Source organism: Nicotiana attenuata, chromosome 3, assembly GCF_001879085.1.
Source record: "Nicotiana attenuata strain UT chromosome 3, NIATTr2, whole genome shotgun sequence".
Classification (NCBI taxonomy): domain Eukaryota; kingdom Viridiplantae; phylum Streptophyta; class Magnoliopsida; order Solanales; family Solanaceae; genus Nicotiana; species Nicotiana attenuata.
In genome coordinates this window covers 293,531-311,296 of record NC_031991.1, presented here as the reverse complement: position 1 = coordinate 311,296, position 17,766 = coordinate 293,531, and the positions used below count along the sequence as shown (strand labels likewise).

Sequence of the window (17,766 nt, the reverse complement as noted above, 5' to 3'; positions counted from 1 at the left end):
TACACATATATGTTTTATCTTTACATATATTATATCCATGATCTCAAGAATGCTTCAAGTATTACTGTAAGCCTAACTCATATCTTACAACCTTGAAATAATTTTTTCACATAAATTTCAAGCATGCTACCAAAGTTATATACCAAAAGATATAACTAATATAACCTTAGTTATTCTTAATTAATTTGCATGCAAGACACAATATATATTTGAGATCACCATATAATGAACATCTACTCTAACTTTTATAGAAACTGAATTTCATAAATCACAAAGAGTAGAAAGTTAAAAAATTAGTCAAGTAAAGAAATCATAACCCGATTTTTATTGCCACTTTCTTCTTGGATCATGACTTGTTTGTATCGTTTGATTTGGAATCAACCACAGACACCGAATTGGCCGTAAATTAAATAGTCCTGAACATATTCACTGGACAATTCCTGTTGGAAAAAACCATGAAGCCATTTGCAACATGCGCAATGGTTGATCACATCTCTTCACAAATCAGCCGCATCGATCCTTATTTGATCCAAAAGACTTTCTGTTAATGAATCGTATTTAAATAGCCGCTACTATTCTTTCAAACATCAAAGTCAGATTCACTGCCTTTCATGGCCTCTTTTATTCCTTTGCATCTTTGGCCAAAGAAATTTTTCCTTGTTGACAAAAATGTAACAACTTCCTAATTGCCAAACCAAAGCGATCAAGATATGTCGTTTTCTTTCTTTGCCGTTTGCAACACATTGACTTCACACACTTTTCTTTCTTCAAGACTAAATCACTTGTATATTCATTCTTGATTAAGTCATATAAGATCAGGCATACTGCTTGAAGTCAAATACAAGAAATAAAATTCTTCTTCGACCATCTGAAACAGTTTCTTCCCTCCCAATAATGCACCGTTAAAGAACAATGTCTTCTAGAGAGACAAAGGCACCATCCCTTTGGAAGTTGTTCCCACATGATTATTCGTTATGTTCACAGCATTTGGTATCAAAATTATTCTGTTAGAATAATTAATTGATAACAACTCAAGTCAAACATGACTTGATTACTTTTCATTTTTGATATCTTGTCCATGCACCATTTCACAGTCAGATCCAACGTGATTGGAAGCCAGACCTTACGGTGTCGTTGAATAGCTTAAATTCCTTAAGATTGTTGGTATTTCTGTGTTTAAAAATCAGAAAATTATAGAAGCAAACAAACGTTAGTTCAATAAACAAATCGTAAAATAATTCCGAGCCCACTGAATGCACAATGTGTCCTTAAGGAATTTAATCCCCTCACTGTTGCCTAAGGTATACGGATTAATTCCTCCCATGATAGAAGGGAATAACAATTCTGTGATAGCGGCACTTCAAATCACAGAACTTCAGCGAACTCAACAAACGGAGCAAATCACACTTGACACTTATATTCATTTAGAAAATAATGCAACAATGTAGAAAAGAGGGAAGAAGATTTCAGATTTTCCATGTCTGATTTCATGTCTAAAAATGAGGCCAAGCCTCTAAATTTATAGACAAAGGAAGGGTGATATAGAGAGGTGCAATCTAAAAGGTGCCTCTTCCATTTCCCATTCACACTCCTTAATAAAAACGCAACACTATATTTTCCATGTAAGTTTGCATGTTGTCAAAACTTGTTGCTGATTCATCTGATCCGGTAAGCTACTATCCATGTTATCGACCAAAATTTGTTCTTGAATATGCAAAGCCATGACGCATTATTCACTCCTACCACCACATCACTGCGGGCTTTGTAGCCAGATTGTCATACGAGTAAGTGAAAGAAATGGAGAAAAATGATGGTTTTATCTCAGTAAGGCTACAAAAACTTTTTTTGCCTTGCATACAACACATACCCCTAATTATGTGGGGTTGTACAGAACTTAGGGTTTTGGCAAGAATTTAGTTATGGGAATGACATGATTATTAAGATTCTAGACACTAGGATTAGACCAGGACACCTATCTTTTCAGCAATGACAATTACATGCCACCTCCCTAGGCAAATGGCAAGGAAAATGTTAGTTCATAAGAAATTTTCATTCTTTTCGCTTTAATTTTATTTTACACTTTATTTTTTAAAAAAAATTATAAGCAATTTGAAATTCATTATTCTTTGCAAATAATGTTTAATAATTGACTCGGGATGCACGTGTATTTGCACATCTAATTTCTAAAATACGTGTGCTAATAAACAATATTATTTTTTATAAAGTCGATAATGATTAAGATGCATATGTTGTACACGTACCTTTAGACTAGCTATTATTAGCCTTTTCCCTTTCACTAACTCTCTAGTAAATGAAGTATTTTCATCAAGTGAATTTTTTCTTCTTATTTATTCGTTAAATTCCATAAATTGAATTTAGTTTTATCATTAAGCACGTATGATCATAACTAAAATAATGTAAATAACTCACCTCACCCTCACAATGTTTTTGGGTGAACTAATGCACATGACTCATTTGTTAACCCTTTAAGAACTACAATCCCATAATTATTTAATTCTATTAAAAGAACTCAGTAATTCACTTTAAACACTATAATATACACACAAATTCTCTTAACAAATATATTGTACTTCAATTGAATTGGAATGGACAAGTAACTCACATGATACGACAAACTCTTATTTAAATTAAAAGACGACTCTTGTTTATGTAAACATTATAGAAAATACTGCAGCTTAAGGCTTCACTTGTGCAATCTCATTAATTTAAATCTTGACTTTGTTGTTCAAATTAGAAACATCCCATCTTTTTCACAAAAAAAAAATATAGTTATTAATTACTTTGGTTCCCTTTGTTATCCGAGAGGTTAAAGCAAAATTGACTACCATGTGTGCAATACTAGATCCAATTAGATTGGTAATTCTCCTGATAGGTCACTCTTGTTTAGTTTAAAAGAGATCAAGTATCACAGGGATTCTTCTTAATTCTGGATGCGAATTATAACTTGAAGAAGAAAAAGATATGCATATATAGTGGTCGAAAACATTAAACCTTTACACATTAAAAAAAAAAAAAAAGGAGTCATATATGTAAAGTGGTCCAAAACAAAATGACACTCTAGCGCTGTAAAAATAATAGCCGAAAATATGCATAAAATTTGTATATTTTTTTGTATATATATACATTCTGCATGTTATATACAAAAATTATATAATTTTTATATACTTTTTCTGCTATCAGATATAAATAGTTTCTAGCGTGGGCTAAAAGTGATAATACCCTTTAACATAAAATTGTTTCGTTCTTATTAGCCTACTCAGACTTTGCATCTCCAAAAAAAAAATCCTTTTTTTTAATTAGCAAACTTTTGTCTAAACTGATATGCTATTTCACATTCCTCAAATAGGATGAGTTGAGAGGTAAGGCCAACTGCATAAGTCCCCCTCTTCTTTTGTATAAAATTTTCCATGGGTTCTCTTTATAAGAAAAATACTTCACTAAGTTATGATTGAGTTTGTTAAATAATCCGATTGATAAGTAATCATCGTAAAATAATCAAAGCAACGTAAAGCCTATACTTGCCTAATAAAAGAGTAAAACGATATCTATAATCTTAAATGATTCTACCAATAAATTTTCAAATGCCTATGGTGTGTTTATTATGAAAATTTTTTCCTAAAGAGTAAGTAGTTTTTCTTATACTTATTTTTTGGTGTTTGGTCAGTAACAAAAAAAAAAAAAATCTCAAGAGCATTTAGATATAATCTAGGCAAATACTATGACCTCGAACTCAAAATAACAAACTTCAGACCATGTTCCCTAACCCCCGACCTCCGAGCCTTGACCCTAAACCTCGACCCCTTGATCCGGACCCCGTATCCCAACCTCGGACCCTAAACCCTAACCTCCAACCCTAGACCTTAGACCCCAACCCCATTCCCGACCTGAATCCCAACCCCAACCCCCAATCTCGGAGCCCAATTCCCGGACTCTCAACCCTAACCTCGACGTCGAACCCCGATCCTGACAGACCATAATTCTCAGATCCGACCCGAATTCGAATCTCAAATCATGAAAGTCTCTTATTTGAGGTCAGTGGCTAACAAAATAGAAATTTACAACACATCTTTGTTTCAAAATTGATCCAAATCAACTATAAATGACTTCAAATTTGATATACTACTATATATTTTTCTAATACCAATGCTAACAATTTTCAATAGTTATATTTAACCTAACTTTCAAAAATCAATAGACCAATTTTTTCTTCTTTAACAAGTTTTTTCCAAGCTCAATAAAATCAAACAATGGAGTTTTTTTTTTTAACTTTCTCCAACCAAAACAAACCAAATCATTCGTGATAGAAATTATAAGTTCAATTGAACATTAACCCGCTCCATTCGAATCACTATTATTTTTAAATTTTAATTGTATGCTCATAATTTGTTGAAGGAAATAAACAAGGAAAGAGAAAAAGGAGGAAGAGGAGGAGAAGTAGTTCTGACTTTTGACGGGAGCCTAGACACACTAAAATTTTACTAATTTGGACATAAGATTTTTTTTTTCTTTTTTCCAAAAATTTTTTACTTTTTTTTTTTCGGAATCAGTTCATAGAATTTCTAATTTTCGTTTGAAGATGCATTTTGGAAATTTACGAAAATTTGAAAAACTCCAAAAAGCTATTTTTCAAAATTTCCACTCAAATCACTCACAAAACTCCAAAAATAACCCAAAACTATATTCATACCAAAGTCCAAACACAACTCTAATACCATTTTCACTTGATAAAAAATTTCACCCTATTTTAGAATTTTACAGTTCTTATGTCCAAACGCCCACTTAGCCTAAGCGAAAAGTATTGGCTGGATTAATTTGAATTTCCCGGCCTAAAACTCGTTAAAAAGGGAAAGCTCCAACCAAACCGAGACAATACTGAAATCTGTGCATAAACTATTCGGAACAACGTTCATTGTGTTGGAATATCTGATGTTCTTCTGAGCAACATGCCCATCACTCAATCTTCCTTGAATCCTATGCCAAATGGCAAAGAAGACATTTTTATTTCAAAATCTCGTTACTTGCAACCTCTTTTCACTCCCAAACTCTACACCGTTCGCAAAGATTCTAGACTCTTGCATCAATTCCAAGTCCCAACATGTCGTACGCGCTATCCATGGACTAATCCTCAAGACCCATTTCAGTTCAGAGGTCTTCATCAACAACAAGCTAATTGACACTTATGGTAAATGTGGTAATTTGGAGTATGCCAAGAAAGTGTTTGATAAAATGCCCCAAAAGAACACCTTCACTTGGAACTCAATGATAAATGCTTATACAGCATCAAGATTACTTGTTGAGGCCGAGGAACTCTTTTACTTAATGCCTGAGCCTGATCAATGCTCATGGAACTTGATGGTGTCAAGTTTTGCTCAATGTGAATTGTTTGATTCATCAATAGAGTATTTTGCGAGAATGCACAAAGAAGATTTTGTTTTGAATGAGTATGCTTATGGTAGTGGTTTAAGTGCTTGTGCTGGGTTAAGGGACATGAAAATGGGAACTCAAATTCATGCCTCAGTTGCTAAATCCAAGTATTCGAACAATGTTTACACGGGTTCTGCGCTTATTGATATGTATGCGAAAACGGGTAATGTGGATTGTGCAACAAAGGTGTTTAATGGGATGGGTGAGTGTAATGTGGTGTCGTGGAATAGTTTAATTTCTTGTTATGAGCAAAATGGGCCAGCAAGCGAGGCGCTTGAGATATTTGCTACGATGATGGGCTCCGGGTATAAACCGGATGAGAAGACTTTGGCAAGTGTAGTAAGTGCTTGTGCAAGTTTGTGTGCGATAAGAGAAGGTAAGGAAATTCATGCCCGGATTGTGAAGTCGAATAAGCTTAGGGATGATCTTATTATATGCAATGCATTGGTTGATATGTATTCAAAGTTTGGGCAGATTGATGAAGCTAGGTGGATTTTTGATAAGATGCCAGTCAGAAGCGTGGTGTCACACACCTGTTTAGTAAGTGGTTATGCGAGAGTTGCAAGTGTGAAGACTGCAAGAGCCATGTTTTCGGGGATGATTGAAAGGAATGTTGTGTCTTGGAATGCTCTTATTGCTGGATACACACAGAACGGGGACAATGAGGAGGCACTAAATCTTTTTCTTATGCTAAAAAGAGAGTCTGTTTGCCCAACTCATTATACATTTGGGAATCTCCTCAATGCATGTGCAAATTTAGCTGATCTGAAGCTTGGTAGGCAGGCTCATGCACATATTTTGAAGCATGGATTTCGTTTTCAGAATGGACCCGAGTCTGATGTTTTTGTGGGAAATGCTCTCATAGACATGTATATGAAATGTGGATCAGTTGAAGATGGTAGCTGTGTATTCACAAAATTGCTGGACAGAGACTGGGTTTCGTGGAATGCCGTAATAGTTGGATATGCACAAAATGGGCATGCTATTGAAGCTCTTGAAACTTTCAATGGTATGTTGGTGTACGGAGAGAAGCCAGACCATGTGACCATGATTGGGGTTCTTTGTGCATGTAGTCATGCAGGATTGGTTGAGGAGGGGCGTCAACATTTCTATTCCATGAGCACAGAGTATGGGTTGTCCCCGCTGAAGGACCACTACACATGCATGGTCGATTTACTTGGCAGGGCTGGTTGCTTAGCAGAGGCAAAGGATTTGATAGAATCCATGCCAATGTCTCCTGATAGTGTGGTATGGGGGTCTTTGCTCGCTGCATGTAAAATTCACAGGGAAATTGAGTTGGGAAAGTATGTGGCTGAGAAGCTTCTGGAGATTGATCCTACAAATTCTGGCCCCTATGTTCTTCTATCAAACATGTATGCTGAACAGGGGAGATGGCAAGATGTCAAAATGGTCCGAAAACTTATGAGAGAGCGTGGCGTTGTTAAACAGCCTGGTTGCAGTTGGATTGAAATAGAAAGCCAGGTTCATGTTTTCATGGTAAAAGATAGGAGACATATGCGGAAAAAAGAGATATATCTGATATTGAATACACTAACTAAACTGATGAAGCTCTCAGGCTATGTCCCGAATGTTGGTCATTTGACTGCTGATGAGGAGCAGGCCATGTCAGATTCTTCCTTATCTGAAGAATTAGAAGAGCCTATACTTGCTGCCGTTGCATGATGTTCAAAGTGACTTATGGAAAATGCTATCTTCCTGTACCTCTCTAGAGAGAGTATACAAAAGATTCATATAGTCAATCCCCACTAATTTGTGAGTGAAAAGCTTCAAATCTCATCTGTCTCTTCCCAGTAATCTTGCCTAGGGAAGTAAAGTCCAATGTAATGCCAGTGACTTTCAGAGATCAGGGGTGATCTAGTGAATAAGCTATGGGTTTTTCTCATCCTAGTAACTTTGGTTTAGCCCCTATAGATGTATTTAAAAAAATAACTGGATTAATTACAAATAATAGATTTGTATTTGTCTAGTAGAATAGATCGGATGTGGTAGAATGGGAAACCCAAACTAATAAAGTTCAAATCCCGGATCCACCTCTAAGGTGCACGATTGATTTGCTCTCTTTAAGTTCATATACCAGTGTATCGTGATTTCTTATTAGTATTAGATTTCTTTCCCTTGAACTAGTCTGTTTTGGTTAGATTGCAAAAGATTGTTACCACCTTTGCAGCAGCATGGTTACCAGTTACAACAACAACAACAACAAACCCAGTATGATCCCAACATGTGGGGTCTGGGGAGGGTAGTCTGTACGCAGACCTTACCCCTACCTAATGCAGGTAGAGAGGTTGTTTCCAATAGACCCTCCCCTCAGGAAGGGCAAGAAGAAGAAAAGGAAAGCAAGAAAGGAAGAAAGAAGGAAGAGACAAGAAAAAGGGAGAGATAAAGGATAAGTAGTACCAAATAACAGCAACGGGCAATACAAGATAAATGATAAGTAGTACCAAATAACAGCAACGGGCAATACAATACCTGAGGCGAACAAAATCACATAACGTAATAAAAATCTAAGAATATGAGGAGACATCCATACTACTAAGACTATCGGTGAACACAAAAACTACCCACTAACCTTCTACCTTAATCTTCGACCTCCACACCCTCCTATCAAGAGTCATGTCCTCAGTGAGCTGAATCAGCGCCATGTTCAGTACTTCTTAGGCCTACCTCGACCTCTTCTAAAACTCCCCATGGCCAACCTCTTACACCTCCTGACAGGAGCATCAATGCTTCTTCTCTTAACATGTCCGAACCATCTCAGCCTCGACTCTCGCATCTTGTCCTCCACGGAGGCTACTCCCACTCTGTCCCGGATAGCTTCATTCTTAATCCTATTTCTCCTGGTACACCCGCACATCCATCAAGCATGGTTACCAGTTGATTTCATTATTTGAATTTATAAGAAATTTAATCTGCATTCTGTAAAGCCTTTGTAAAAATGCATTGTATAGATTACAACACAGCTTGCTTTGTATTCAGTTTTCTGTACATGGAATTTTGCTTAGTCAATAATGAACGAAGAGCGAAAGGACCGATTTTTGCAAGTAATCTTCTGAAGAATTGCCTTTCCTCTGCAAGGTTATGGTAAATTTAGCATAGTTGTCAGAGAAAGGCAGGTGCAATTCATTGTATGAGGGTGTTTAGTTTTAAATGCTTTAAACACTTGGAAAAAAGGGTTTTTTAGAATTGAATAGAAGCTCAAGAATAGAGTTTTTTTTGGGTAAATCAATCACTACTATTCCACATATACATCAAAATATGGTTCTTCTGAGTACATGAAGGTGTTGAAATACATGATTTACCAAGATCTAATCAACTAGCTTTTGTTAGAAGGACAAGAGCTTATACTACATTGACATTTTTTTCTCCTGTCTTTATCAGAATATCGAAACCCCATTTCAGAAGATCACCTCCGCAATTGTAAGCAAGTGTCTGCATACTGCTCGATGTATCTATCGAAGATCAGAGGATGAAGGTCTCAAATCTACTATCCTAACAACTATCTGAGGGCTTTTACATCTTGAGGTGGTAGTACTTGTCAAGGAGCTTCTCGGTGTATTCTCCAAAAGTAAGAGATCCATTGGATTGAATCAATTCCTGATGAATATGCACCTCCTCTGGAAAGTTAAGCTTTTGGTCCCAATCAGGTTGCATAAATAATGCAAACGTTGTACGATCAACACCAGCTGTAGCATCACCCTCACCCTGTGGAGCCCGAACACAGTGTGGTGTCGCACAAAGCCGTCCACTTGAGAGGATCTCTGTTGTTTCACCTATTTGGTATGCTATTTCATCCTCCCCATACTCCACCTTGACTATTTCACCAGTTCGCGTTCTTATGTAAAGGCCAGCAGCACTATCAGGGCAAACTACTCCTACACCATTTCTCGAAAACATGCCACGTGTAAGACCTGTAAGTGAACCATGATCTGTATGCCATCCGCACCAAGATGACATGGAATCACAGGCAGCATGGGCAGCATCAGTCTGCTGCCCATGTTGCGCTGGGAAATAGTAAAGCAGACGTCCTTTATGACATCTAGAGCGAACTAGTGAACATTCAAGTCCACAGTCAGTACCCTCTAGCTTTGCGTAGCTATCACAGTGATAAGCCAAGAGCAATCCTACATCAAGTATCAACTTTCCAAGGGTTTTAAATGCTGTTTCAAGTTCAGGCAAAACATTACGAGGCCAAATATTTGACCCGCAATATGATGGATACCGTTCAATTAGGGATTGATCTGTTGTAGGTACATCTAGTATTGGATTTGCATAGAAAGATCCTTTTAAAAGATCTAATTTTCCTGATTCGAGTTTTTCTTTTCCATGACTCCATCCAAAATTATACCTACTATTAGGGTCTTCAAGTTCTCTTTTCACATCTTCAGGAAGGTTAGCTAACCTGGGACCAAGTTGGAGGAGATTCTTACGCCATAATGAATAACCAGGAACCTCTGATATGGAGAGAATTCCAAGACCATTTGGACCAAAACCTTGTTCTATTTTTGCCGATAAATCAGCGTTTCTGTCCTTGAGTTCCGAGTATGATATAGAAACGGTGCGAAGTGTAAGTGGCGGAAGATGATCGGAGGACGAGCTCATGATCGGAAGCCTAGACCGGAGAAGCGACGGCGGTGACGCAAGTATTGAGGTTGTGTCCCCGTGCTGTCCGCTCAACAATAGAGTATTTAACTTTGAGTTCCAAACACCGGGCCTTTCTTTATCGTTCCCTAGCTTGGGCCTCTTCCACCTAGGGCTGGACATATATGGGGTAAAATCGTAAAAATAGCACGGTCTAGCCAGTTTTCGGACTGGTTATTTAAAAATAGCCCGCACTTACCAATTAATGAAAAATAGCCACTATTTTGCTGCAACAGCGACCGGTCCAGCATAATATACTGGAGTTCGGTGCACTTGTGTATGAACTTCCATCATATTATGCTGGAACTCCAACACACGGAAAGTTCCAGCATAATATACTGGAGATTCGAGCATTTGCTTATGAACTTCCAGCATATTATACTGGACCGATATACTTTGCTAGAACTCTAGTATATTATGCTGGAGTTCTAGTGTACTTATGCTGGAACTCCATCATATTATGCTGGAGTTCCAGCATACTTATCCTGAAACTCCAGCATAATATGCTGGAGTTCAAGTACACTTATGCTGGAACTCCAGCATAATATACTGGCGTATTTTTCGGGTTTTGAACAGTGTTTTCGCTCAGATTTATCTTTACATGAAAAGTGGCAAAATTTCGATTACTTTTGAAACTGGGCTATTTTTGAACGGCCACTTGTAAATCTGGCTATTTTTGAATTTCATAATCAGTACCTTTAATTGCTTATTGGGTTATCGGTATTGGGTTATTGAATTAACGGTTCGGTAACGGTTTAGAATTTTTTCATTATTGGGTTACCGGTTCGGGCCTCGGGTTGCTAATTTTGTTAATGGGTTAACTTATAACCCAATAAGAATAAATAAAATTATGACTTTACCCTTAAGTATATACATATGCTAGGGTTTCAGTTCATTCTCTCCTATTCTTTCTTAGCCGCACTCTTCAGTTGTTTCATCTTCATTCTTCATAGACCTTACTAGTTACTCCTAGCGTAAGTCTTTAGTCTTATACGTTAGGATTTTAATTTCTATAACAAAATTCATCTTCATATTGGTATTTTTGACGGTTAATGATTCTTTATTTTTTATTTTCGTTTCTTAATTTTGTGAGCTCACGTTGTGGAGCCTATAACTAATACCAATTTCTCTTCGCACTTATGAATTGTCAATCGACAATCTTCGTCAGTTTCAGGTATATTTTTGAACATTATTCTTCTGTACAGTACGCTGAGCTTTGACAACAGAACAACATTTTCTTGCCTTCTAGGTGTTTTTCATTTATGTGTTAGTATTGCCCATGCACAGATCAAGGTTTTGCTCTAGGGTTTCCTTTATCAGGTTAAGCATTTGACAAACAACATCCAATTTATCTTGGACTGTTAGTACTATATATTTGGACTTGTTAATTTTAAGGTGAAATTGCTACTACTTTGTATTATTATTAATGTATTTGAACAACTATTGTTGAAGAATTAGTACTATTCCAGTTGTGGCCACCGAACAGAACGCAGAAATGGGTAGAATACTATATGTGAATTCTTCTCTTTTTTGCTTAACTCCATTGAATTGTCTTCTCTTTTTTGCTTAACTCTAGATTGAGTTATCTTATCGGGTAAATCGACAACCGAACCGATAATGATCGATAACCGATAAGCGATAATCGATATCTTATCGGTTCGGTTATCGGTTTATTAAATTTGTAAACCGATAACCGATATGCTAAACCGATAATATTCATAACAGAACCGAAGCGACGGATGCCCACCCCTACTTCCACCCGAGAAGGGGTGAAATTCAAAAATAACCAAATTTACAAGTGGTAATTGAAAAATAGCTACAGTTTTAAAAGTAATCGATTTAGCCACTTTTCATGTAAAAGTGAATCTGAATGAAAACACTATTCAAAATCCGAAAAATATTCCAGCATAATATACTGGAGTTCGAATTTTTTACATGTGAACTTCCAACATAATATACTAAGGATGTCTAACGGGCCATGTCAACCCGTTTCCGGACCGTCCCAGACCGGTTGAAATCGGAACCGGCCCGGACCGGTACAAAGGGGGCCGAGTGGGCTGGGTTAATGGGGTAAGGGGGTTGGCCCGTTCACCTTCGTGCAACCGGTTAACCGGAACGGTCAAACCCGGTCAACGCGATTTACTATAGAACCGGTTAACCGGCCTGGCCCGGAACGGACCAGACCGGTATAACGGCTTCTTTCAATTTCTTTTTTTTTTAATGTTTCTACTTTCTGACCGTTGGCCCAACGGCTGTTTTGCATTTAGCCCTTTTTGGGCCAATTTTTTTAAAATTTAATATCTTTTGTAATTGCTAATATAGCCCTTTGAAAAATTATAAATACACTCCCCTCCTCCCCCCTCTTCTTCATTTCTTCACTCATCTCTCATTTCTCAAAATCAAATTCTCAATTCAAGTTAAATCATGCCACGTACTTCTAGAGTGCGCTCATATGTTTGGGAACACTTTGAGGTTGTAGAAGAAAATGAAGAAGTTCACAAAGTAAAGTGCAAGAACTGTGGTCGAGTCTTAAATATTTGTCCAAAGTGTGTGGGCACAGATTGTTTAAGGAGGCATATGAAGAGTTGTCTTGAGCGTCCTCCAGAAATTCGTATTTAAGTTGATTTAAGACAATTTGTGTTATTTTAAAATTATTAGACGTATTTATACTTAATGTTTTTGTTTGTTAGATTAATTTGAAGTACTATTATGCATGAAAATTTAGTTTTACTCTTTTTTCGTTAATTTACTTGTTAAATGCAAACTTCAGTTTGTAATTTTGAAATAAATGTAGCACTTGCAATTTATAAAGTGCAATTTTTTTCCATCTTCATTGTATTCTTTATATTTTTACTTTATATTAATATAACTTACAATAGTTATACAAAATTAAAAAAAAAAAAATTAAAGATTACACTAACCCGGCCCGGCCCCTTGTACCCGTAACCCTTACGGTTTATTTTTTACCTGGATTAATCCGAACCCGTTAAGCCCGATAACCCCTAACCCGTAACCGGCCCGGTTCGTAACCAGTACGGTTCCAACATTTCCCTACCCAGTGTGACCCGGCCCACCTGTTAGACACCCATATAATATACTGGTCCAACATTATGCTGGAAGTTCAAACACAAGTGCTCCAATCTCCGGTATATAATGTTGGAACTTTCCGTATGCTAGAGTTTCAGCATAATATGTTGGAAGTTCATATACAGGTGCACCAATATCCAATATATTATGTTGGAATTTTCCGTGTTGCAGCAAAATAGTGACTTTTTTCGATGACTTTGCAAACGCCGACTATTTTTCAATTACCGGTATTTATTTCTTCCATGTGCAAAAATCAAAACAGAACCAAAGGATGTCCTAAACAAAAGGGGTGGTTTTTTTTTTGTTTGTTTGTTTTTCAAATTTTAATTTTCAGAACTAAACAATGTAATTTCACCTTATTTTATATCAGACTTTACTTAATACTAGTATATGATTTTCAAAACATTATATAGCGATGTTCTTAGGGATCGAATGGTATAAAATCAAATTATACATAAATATAGCACGTGGATTAGATTAGTAAAACATAAATTATTCAATTCCTTAGCCCACCCTTCTCTCTCCCCAACAAAAGAAAAATAAAGAAAAAGAACAAAAAAGGAGAATCAAAACTATCGATACAAATATGCCCACGTGATAGGCTTTTTAAGAAGGAGAAGAACCAAAAAAAAAAAAAAAAAAATTGCTACAGCAATAGGCCAACACCCATTTCCATATTCTTCTTCTGATGAAAAATAAGAATGTTGGGTGGGTCTCGCTGTATATCCCAGCACTTAAGAGACTCTAATTTTCACCAATTTTGCACTTCTACTACTCCTATTTTCACTGCTGCTTCTCCACCAATCTCAACTTCTTCATTCAACTACTTCAGATTTAGATTAAGGAATAAAGTTAGTGATTTTGGGGTCAATTGTGTTCAGCCCAATTCTTCAAATACTCAAAGCTCTTTGCTTTCTCAAACTTTGAGGTAAATCTTATAGTAACATCTTTTACTATTTAAGCAGCAATTTTAGTGATTTTTTATTTGAGCTGTAAATTTAGTCTTTTTGGGTACTAGCCAAATCTTCAGAATTTTCAAAGCTCTTTACTTTTTGAATGTTTGAGGTAAATTTATAACATCTTCTACTCTTTCAGCAGTAAATTTAGTGATTTTTTGGTGGTAAATTTGAGCTGTAAATTTAGTCTTTTTGGGTACTAGACAAATTTTCAGAATATTCAAAGCTCTTTACTTTCTGAAAGTTTGAGGTAATTTGTACATCTTTTACTCTTTCAGCAGTAAATTTAGTGCTTTTTTGGGTGTACATTTGAGGTGTAAATTTAGTTTTTGGGTACTTTCTATGAATTGTGTACTAGCCAAATCTTCAGAATATCCAAAGCTCTTTGCTTTCTGAATGTTTGAGGTAAATTTATAACATCATTTATTCTTTCAGCAGTAAAATTAGTGATTTTGGGGTAATTCGAGCAGTAAATTTAGTTCTTTTGGGGTACTTTTTGTGAATTGTGTAAAATCCAAATCTTCAGAATATCTAAAGCTCTTTATTTTCTGAAAATTTGAGGTACTTAACATAGCTGTTCTTGTTTGAGCAATAAATTGAGTGAGCTTTGGTCTAGTGGTAGCGCAACACGGGATGCAAGCTCCGCAGTGGATTTTGGCATTTAAGTGAGGAAGGGTAGAGGAGCGGCTCTTTACGAACCATGCACCACCGACCTTCAGGAATTTCTCGATATTAAAAAAAGAATAAAAATTGAGTGTCTGTTTTGTCAATTGTGTGCAACCAGAATCCAGAGCTCCTTGCTTTCTAATAGTTTGAGATAAATTTTATCTCTTTTGCACTTGTATTTTTAAGCTCTTTTGTCATTTAAAAGGAAAGTGTACGAAAGGAAGTTTTTAAAAAAAAACTAGATTTATAAGCTCATTATTCTTGCAAATAGAGTAAGTGAACGAAGGGCTGGAAGGAGACTTTCTTTTATAACTGCAATAAGATTGAAGTGGAAAATTTGTTGCAACATTAAGCTGGGATTACATTTTTGACGAAAATAATATGACAAGTTTATTGGAAAATCATACAAGTAGGCGGGCAGCCAGGCCTTTGTGCATACCAAACTGTGGTGTAAATAAAATAATTTATCTCAGACAGTTTAAAGCTTTAGATGAGAGGATTCACACAGTTCAACCGCATAACAGAGCAGACACATGTCTGTGTTTGAGTCTCGTTGCACGTCATCTATAAAAATATTTCGACATGCTTGGCCCAATAAAATGATTCAGGCCCTGCACATGAGAGAGCACGTTGTAGACCTAAAACAAATAAATAAGAGCGTCCTCCTAATTGTTATAAGTTTTTAGATGAGTGGGTTATACATTTAAATAATTTTATCTGGACATAGATTTTGCTTGTAATTTTCATTTTATGTTTAAATGCTTGCCGAGGTCAGGATTCCACTAAATCTAGGTCAGGTTTTTTTTTCATTGCATTGACATTGTAATTTCGTTTTTTATTCTAAAGTATGACTTACTTTAGAATCCCAGTGCTCATTTGTGTTTTCTTCACAATTTTCATGTAAAGCCAATCCGGAACTGATGAGGAGCCTCCATCAGAAAGATTGACCATGCTTGCAGGTATGCTCTAACCATATACTAACTGTAACAAAATTATCAAATGGTATTACATGTATGCTGAATTTATATTAATACCCATTTTTTATCATTTATTCTGAATCTTTAAGTTTCTTCAATGATTAAATGCTACACAGATACTTGTCTGCAGTTGTTGTTAGCCCTATATCATATTTCTTGGTTAACTTGCTATTTTCTCTTATCTTATTCTTTCCTTTTGTAAATTTCTATTTTACTCTTCCTGGTTTCTAAAGAAAATGTGGGAAATAGGTATCAAGATTTAGCAATTTCAGTTAGTGTACATATTTATACGTGTTTCAGTCTGTGTGCTTCAGTTGTACTGCAAGGTCAAAGACTAGCCTCTCAATATCATGGATAATATTGCTAGGATTCTTAAACACCATTTTAAAGACTTCTCGTGCAATAGTGCACAAGTGACTGGTCTCTAGCCTACTAGTGGAAGAATGAGGATTTCACGGGCTGATTTAAAAACTGTCAATGATTTCAATTGTAAGAAAACTGGTGAGCCTTTATGGGTTTTATTAGCAGAAGAGGCTCGTACTCGTCAATAAACACCAACACCAACCCCTACCTGGGGAGGATGTGGTGTACGCAGACCATACCCCTACCTCGTTTGAGGTAGAGAGGCTGTTTCCAATTGGTTAGTAAACGTTGAGACAAAATTCAGAGAAAATTGAATGTGAACATTGCCCTTAATGATTGTTAACCGAAGAGTTAAAAAAAGTAAAGTCTAGACTTGGAATTTGTCAGGATCCCCTGAGGTAAGGTCACTTGAAGCATCAGGTTAACATTAAAAGAATCACAAAAGAAAAGACAGACTGTTCACTTTATTGAGTTGAAAGAATATATATATATATATTGATAAGTCGGCCACATCCAATGTGCTTTTCCCTTTGTTAATATCACTAAACAATTTTCTTGTACTTCATTTCTAACATCAGCTGGGCATCAAATATCTCAGCAATACTTGAAATATCACACAATAAATAACCATCATATTTCCTGCAATCACTTCAGAAAACTACAAAATATGTTCCACTCCAATAACATCTTGTCGTTATGTTCTTGGATAACTTCCATTCGAAGGTTAGGGAAAATTCTCTCGCCAAAGCACATCTAGGGATATTGGTTACATGAAGCGTATGCATGACCCTGTGAAAGCTTCAGTTTAATGCCTTCCTCTAACAGAAATTTGACCACAAGATTATAGAAACTAAAAGAAAAAGTGAAAACCATTGAAACATGCTCCAAGACGAGTCATTATAAAGGGAAATATTGCCCATTCTTTCATCTATTTATTTTGCTAACACTTCAACCTGTTCTTTCCATTTACCATGCACTTTTTTTTTTATTAAGAAGAAATAGGGACAATCTCTGAACAGTTGAATGGTCAATCTGCATATTTTATTCTTAATTTACTTTGGATTTAAAATTACATATTTAGATCAGTGAGGTTCAATTCTACTTGTTGCTTATGATCAAATAAAAAAAGAGTTTCAATTCCACTTGGTACATTGTTGTTAATGAGAAGAAATAGAGGATTCTTGGATATCATTTATGTGTAGATTCTCAATTATTGGTTTCATTTCAAAAGGTGGGATAGTAGCTCTGGGAAAGTTTGATGCACTCCATATTGGTCACCGTGAGCTAGCAATCCAAGCAGCTAAGAGAGGAATTCCGTTTCTTCTTTCATTTGTTGGAATGGCGGAAGTACTTGGATGGGAACCGAGGTATAACTTCTGATCTCTCTTTTCCTTTACTCTACTGTAGTAGAATGTTAAATAGAGAATATTCTCTCCCCAGAAGACCATAAAAGTAGAGAATGGTGAACTTCGACTCAATTCTCGCTGCTACACCTGAGCCTGTAATAGTACCTAGGTTCAACCAGGGAGTTCTATCTCGCATTCTCTGTGTGTGTGTGTGTGTGTGAGAGAGAGAGAGAGAGAGAGAGAGAGAGAGAGAGAGAGAGAGAGGGG

The 17,766-nt window shown here is 36.2% G+C and overlaps 3 protein-coding genes across 3 annotated transcripts in view; 2 read left to right on the top strand and 1 right to left on the bottom strand.

The window, feature by feature from the left end:
- On the top strand, positions 4,714–7,586 carry LOC109223176 (pentatricopeptide repeat-containing protein At2g13600). The gene has a single exon (XM_019387386.1). The coding sequence runs from the start codon at positions 5,002–5,004 to the stop codon at positions 7,126–7,128; it is 2,127 nt and encodes a 708-aa protein (XP_019242931.1). The 5' UTR covers positions 4,714–5,001; the 3' UTR covers positions 7,129–7,586.
- LOC109223175 lies at positions 8,584–10,189 on the bottom strand. Its single transcript, XM_019387385.1, has one exon. It carries the CDS (start codon positions 10,063–10,065, stop codon positions 8,977–8,979), a length of 1,089 nt encoding a protein of 362 aa, XP_019242930.1. The 5' UTR covers positions 10,066–10,189; the 3' UTR covers positions 8,584–8,976.
- The window catches only part of LOC109223174 (FAD synthetase 2, chloroplastic-like), a 5,613-nt gene continuing 1,642 nt past the window's right edge, over positions 13,796–17,766 (top strand). Inside the window, exons 1-3 of the mRNA XM_019387384.1 lie at positions 13,796–14,119; positions 15,720–15,772; positions 17,385–17,520. Of these exons, the coding sequence (XP_019242929.1) occupies positions 13,893–14,119; positions 15,720–15,772; positions 17,385–17,520 (416 nt within the window). The 5' untranslated portion in view covers positions 13,796–13,892. The remainder of the gene's footprint in view (positions 14,120–15,719; positions 15,773–17,384; positions 17,521–17,766) is intronic.

Bases quoted from the DNA above. Each gene is read 5' to 3' on its own strand.
- LOC109223176 (XM_019387386.1), top strand. From the start codon at position 5,002: ATGGCAAAGAAGACATTTTTATTTCAAAATCTCGTTACTTGCAACCTC.
- LOC109223175 (XM_019387385.1), bottom strand. From the start codon at position 10,065: ATGAGCTCGTCCTCCGATCATCTTCCGCCACTTACACTTCGCACCGTT.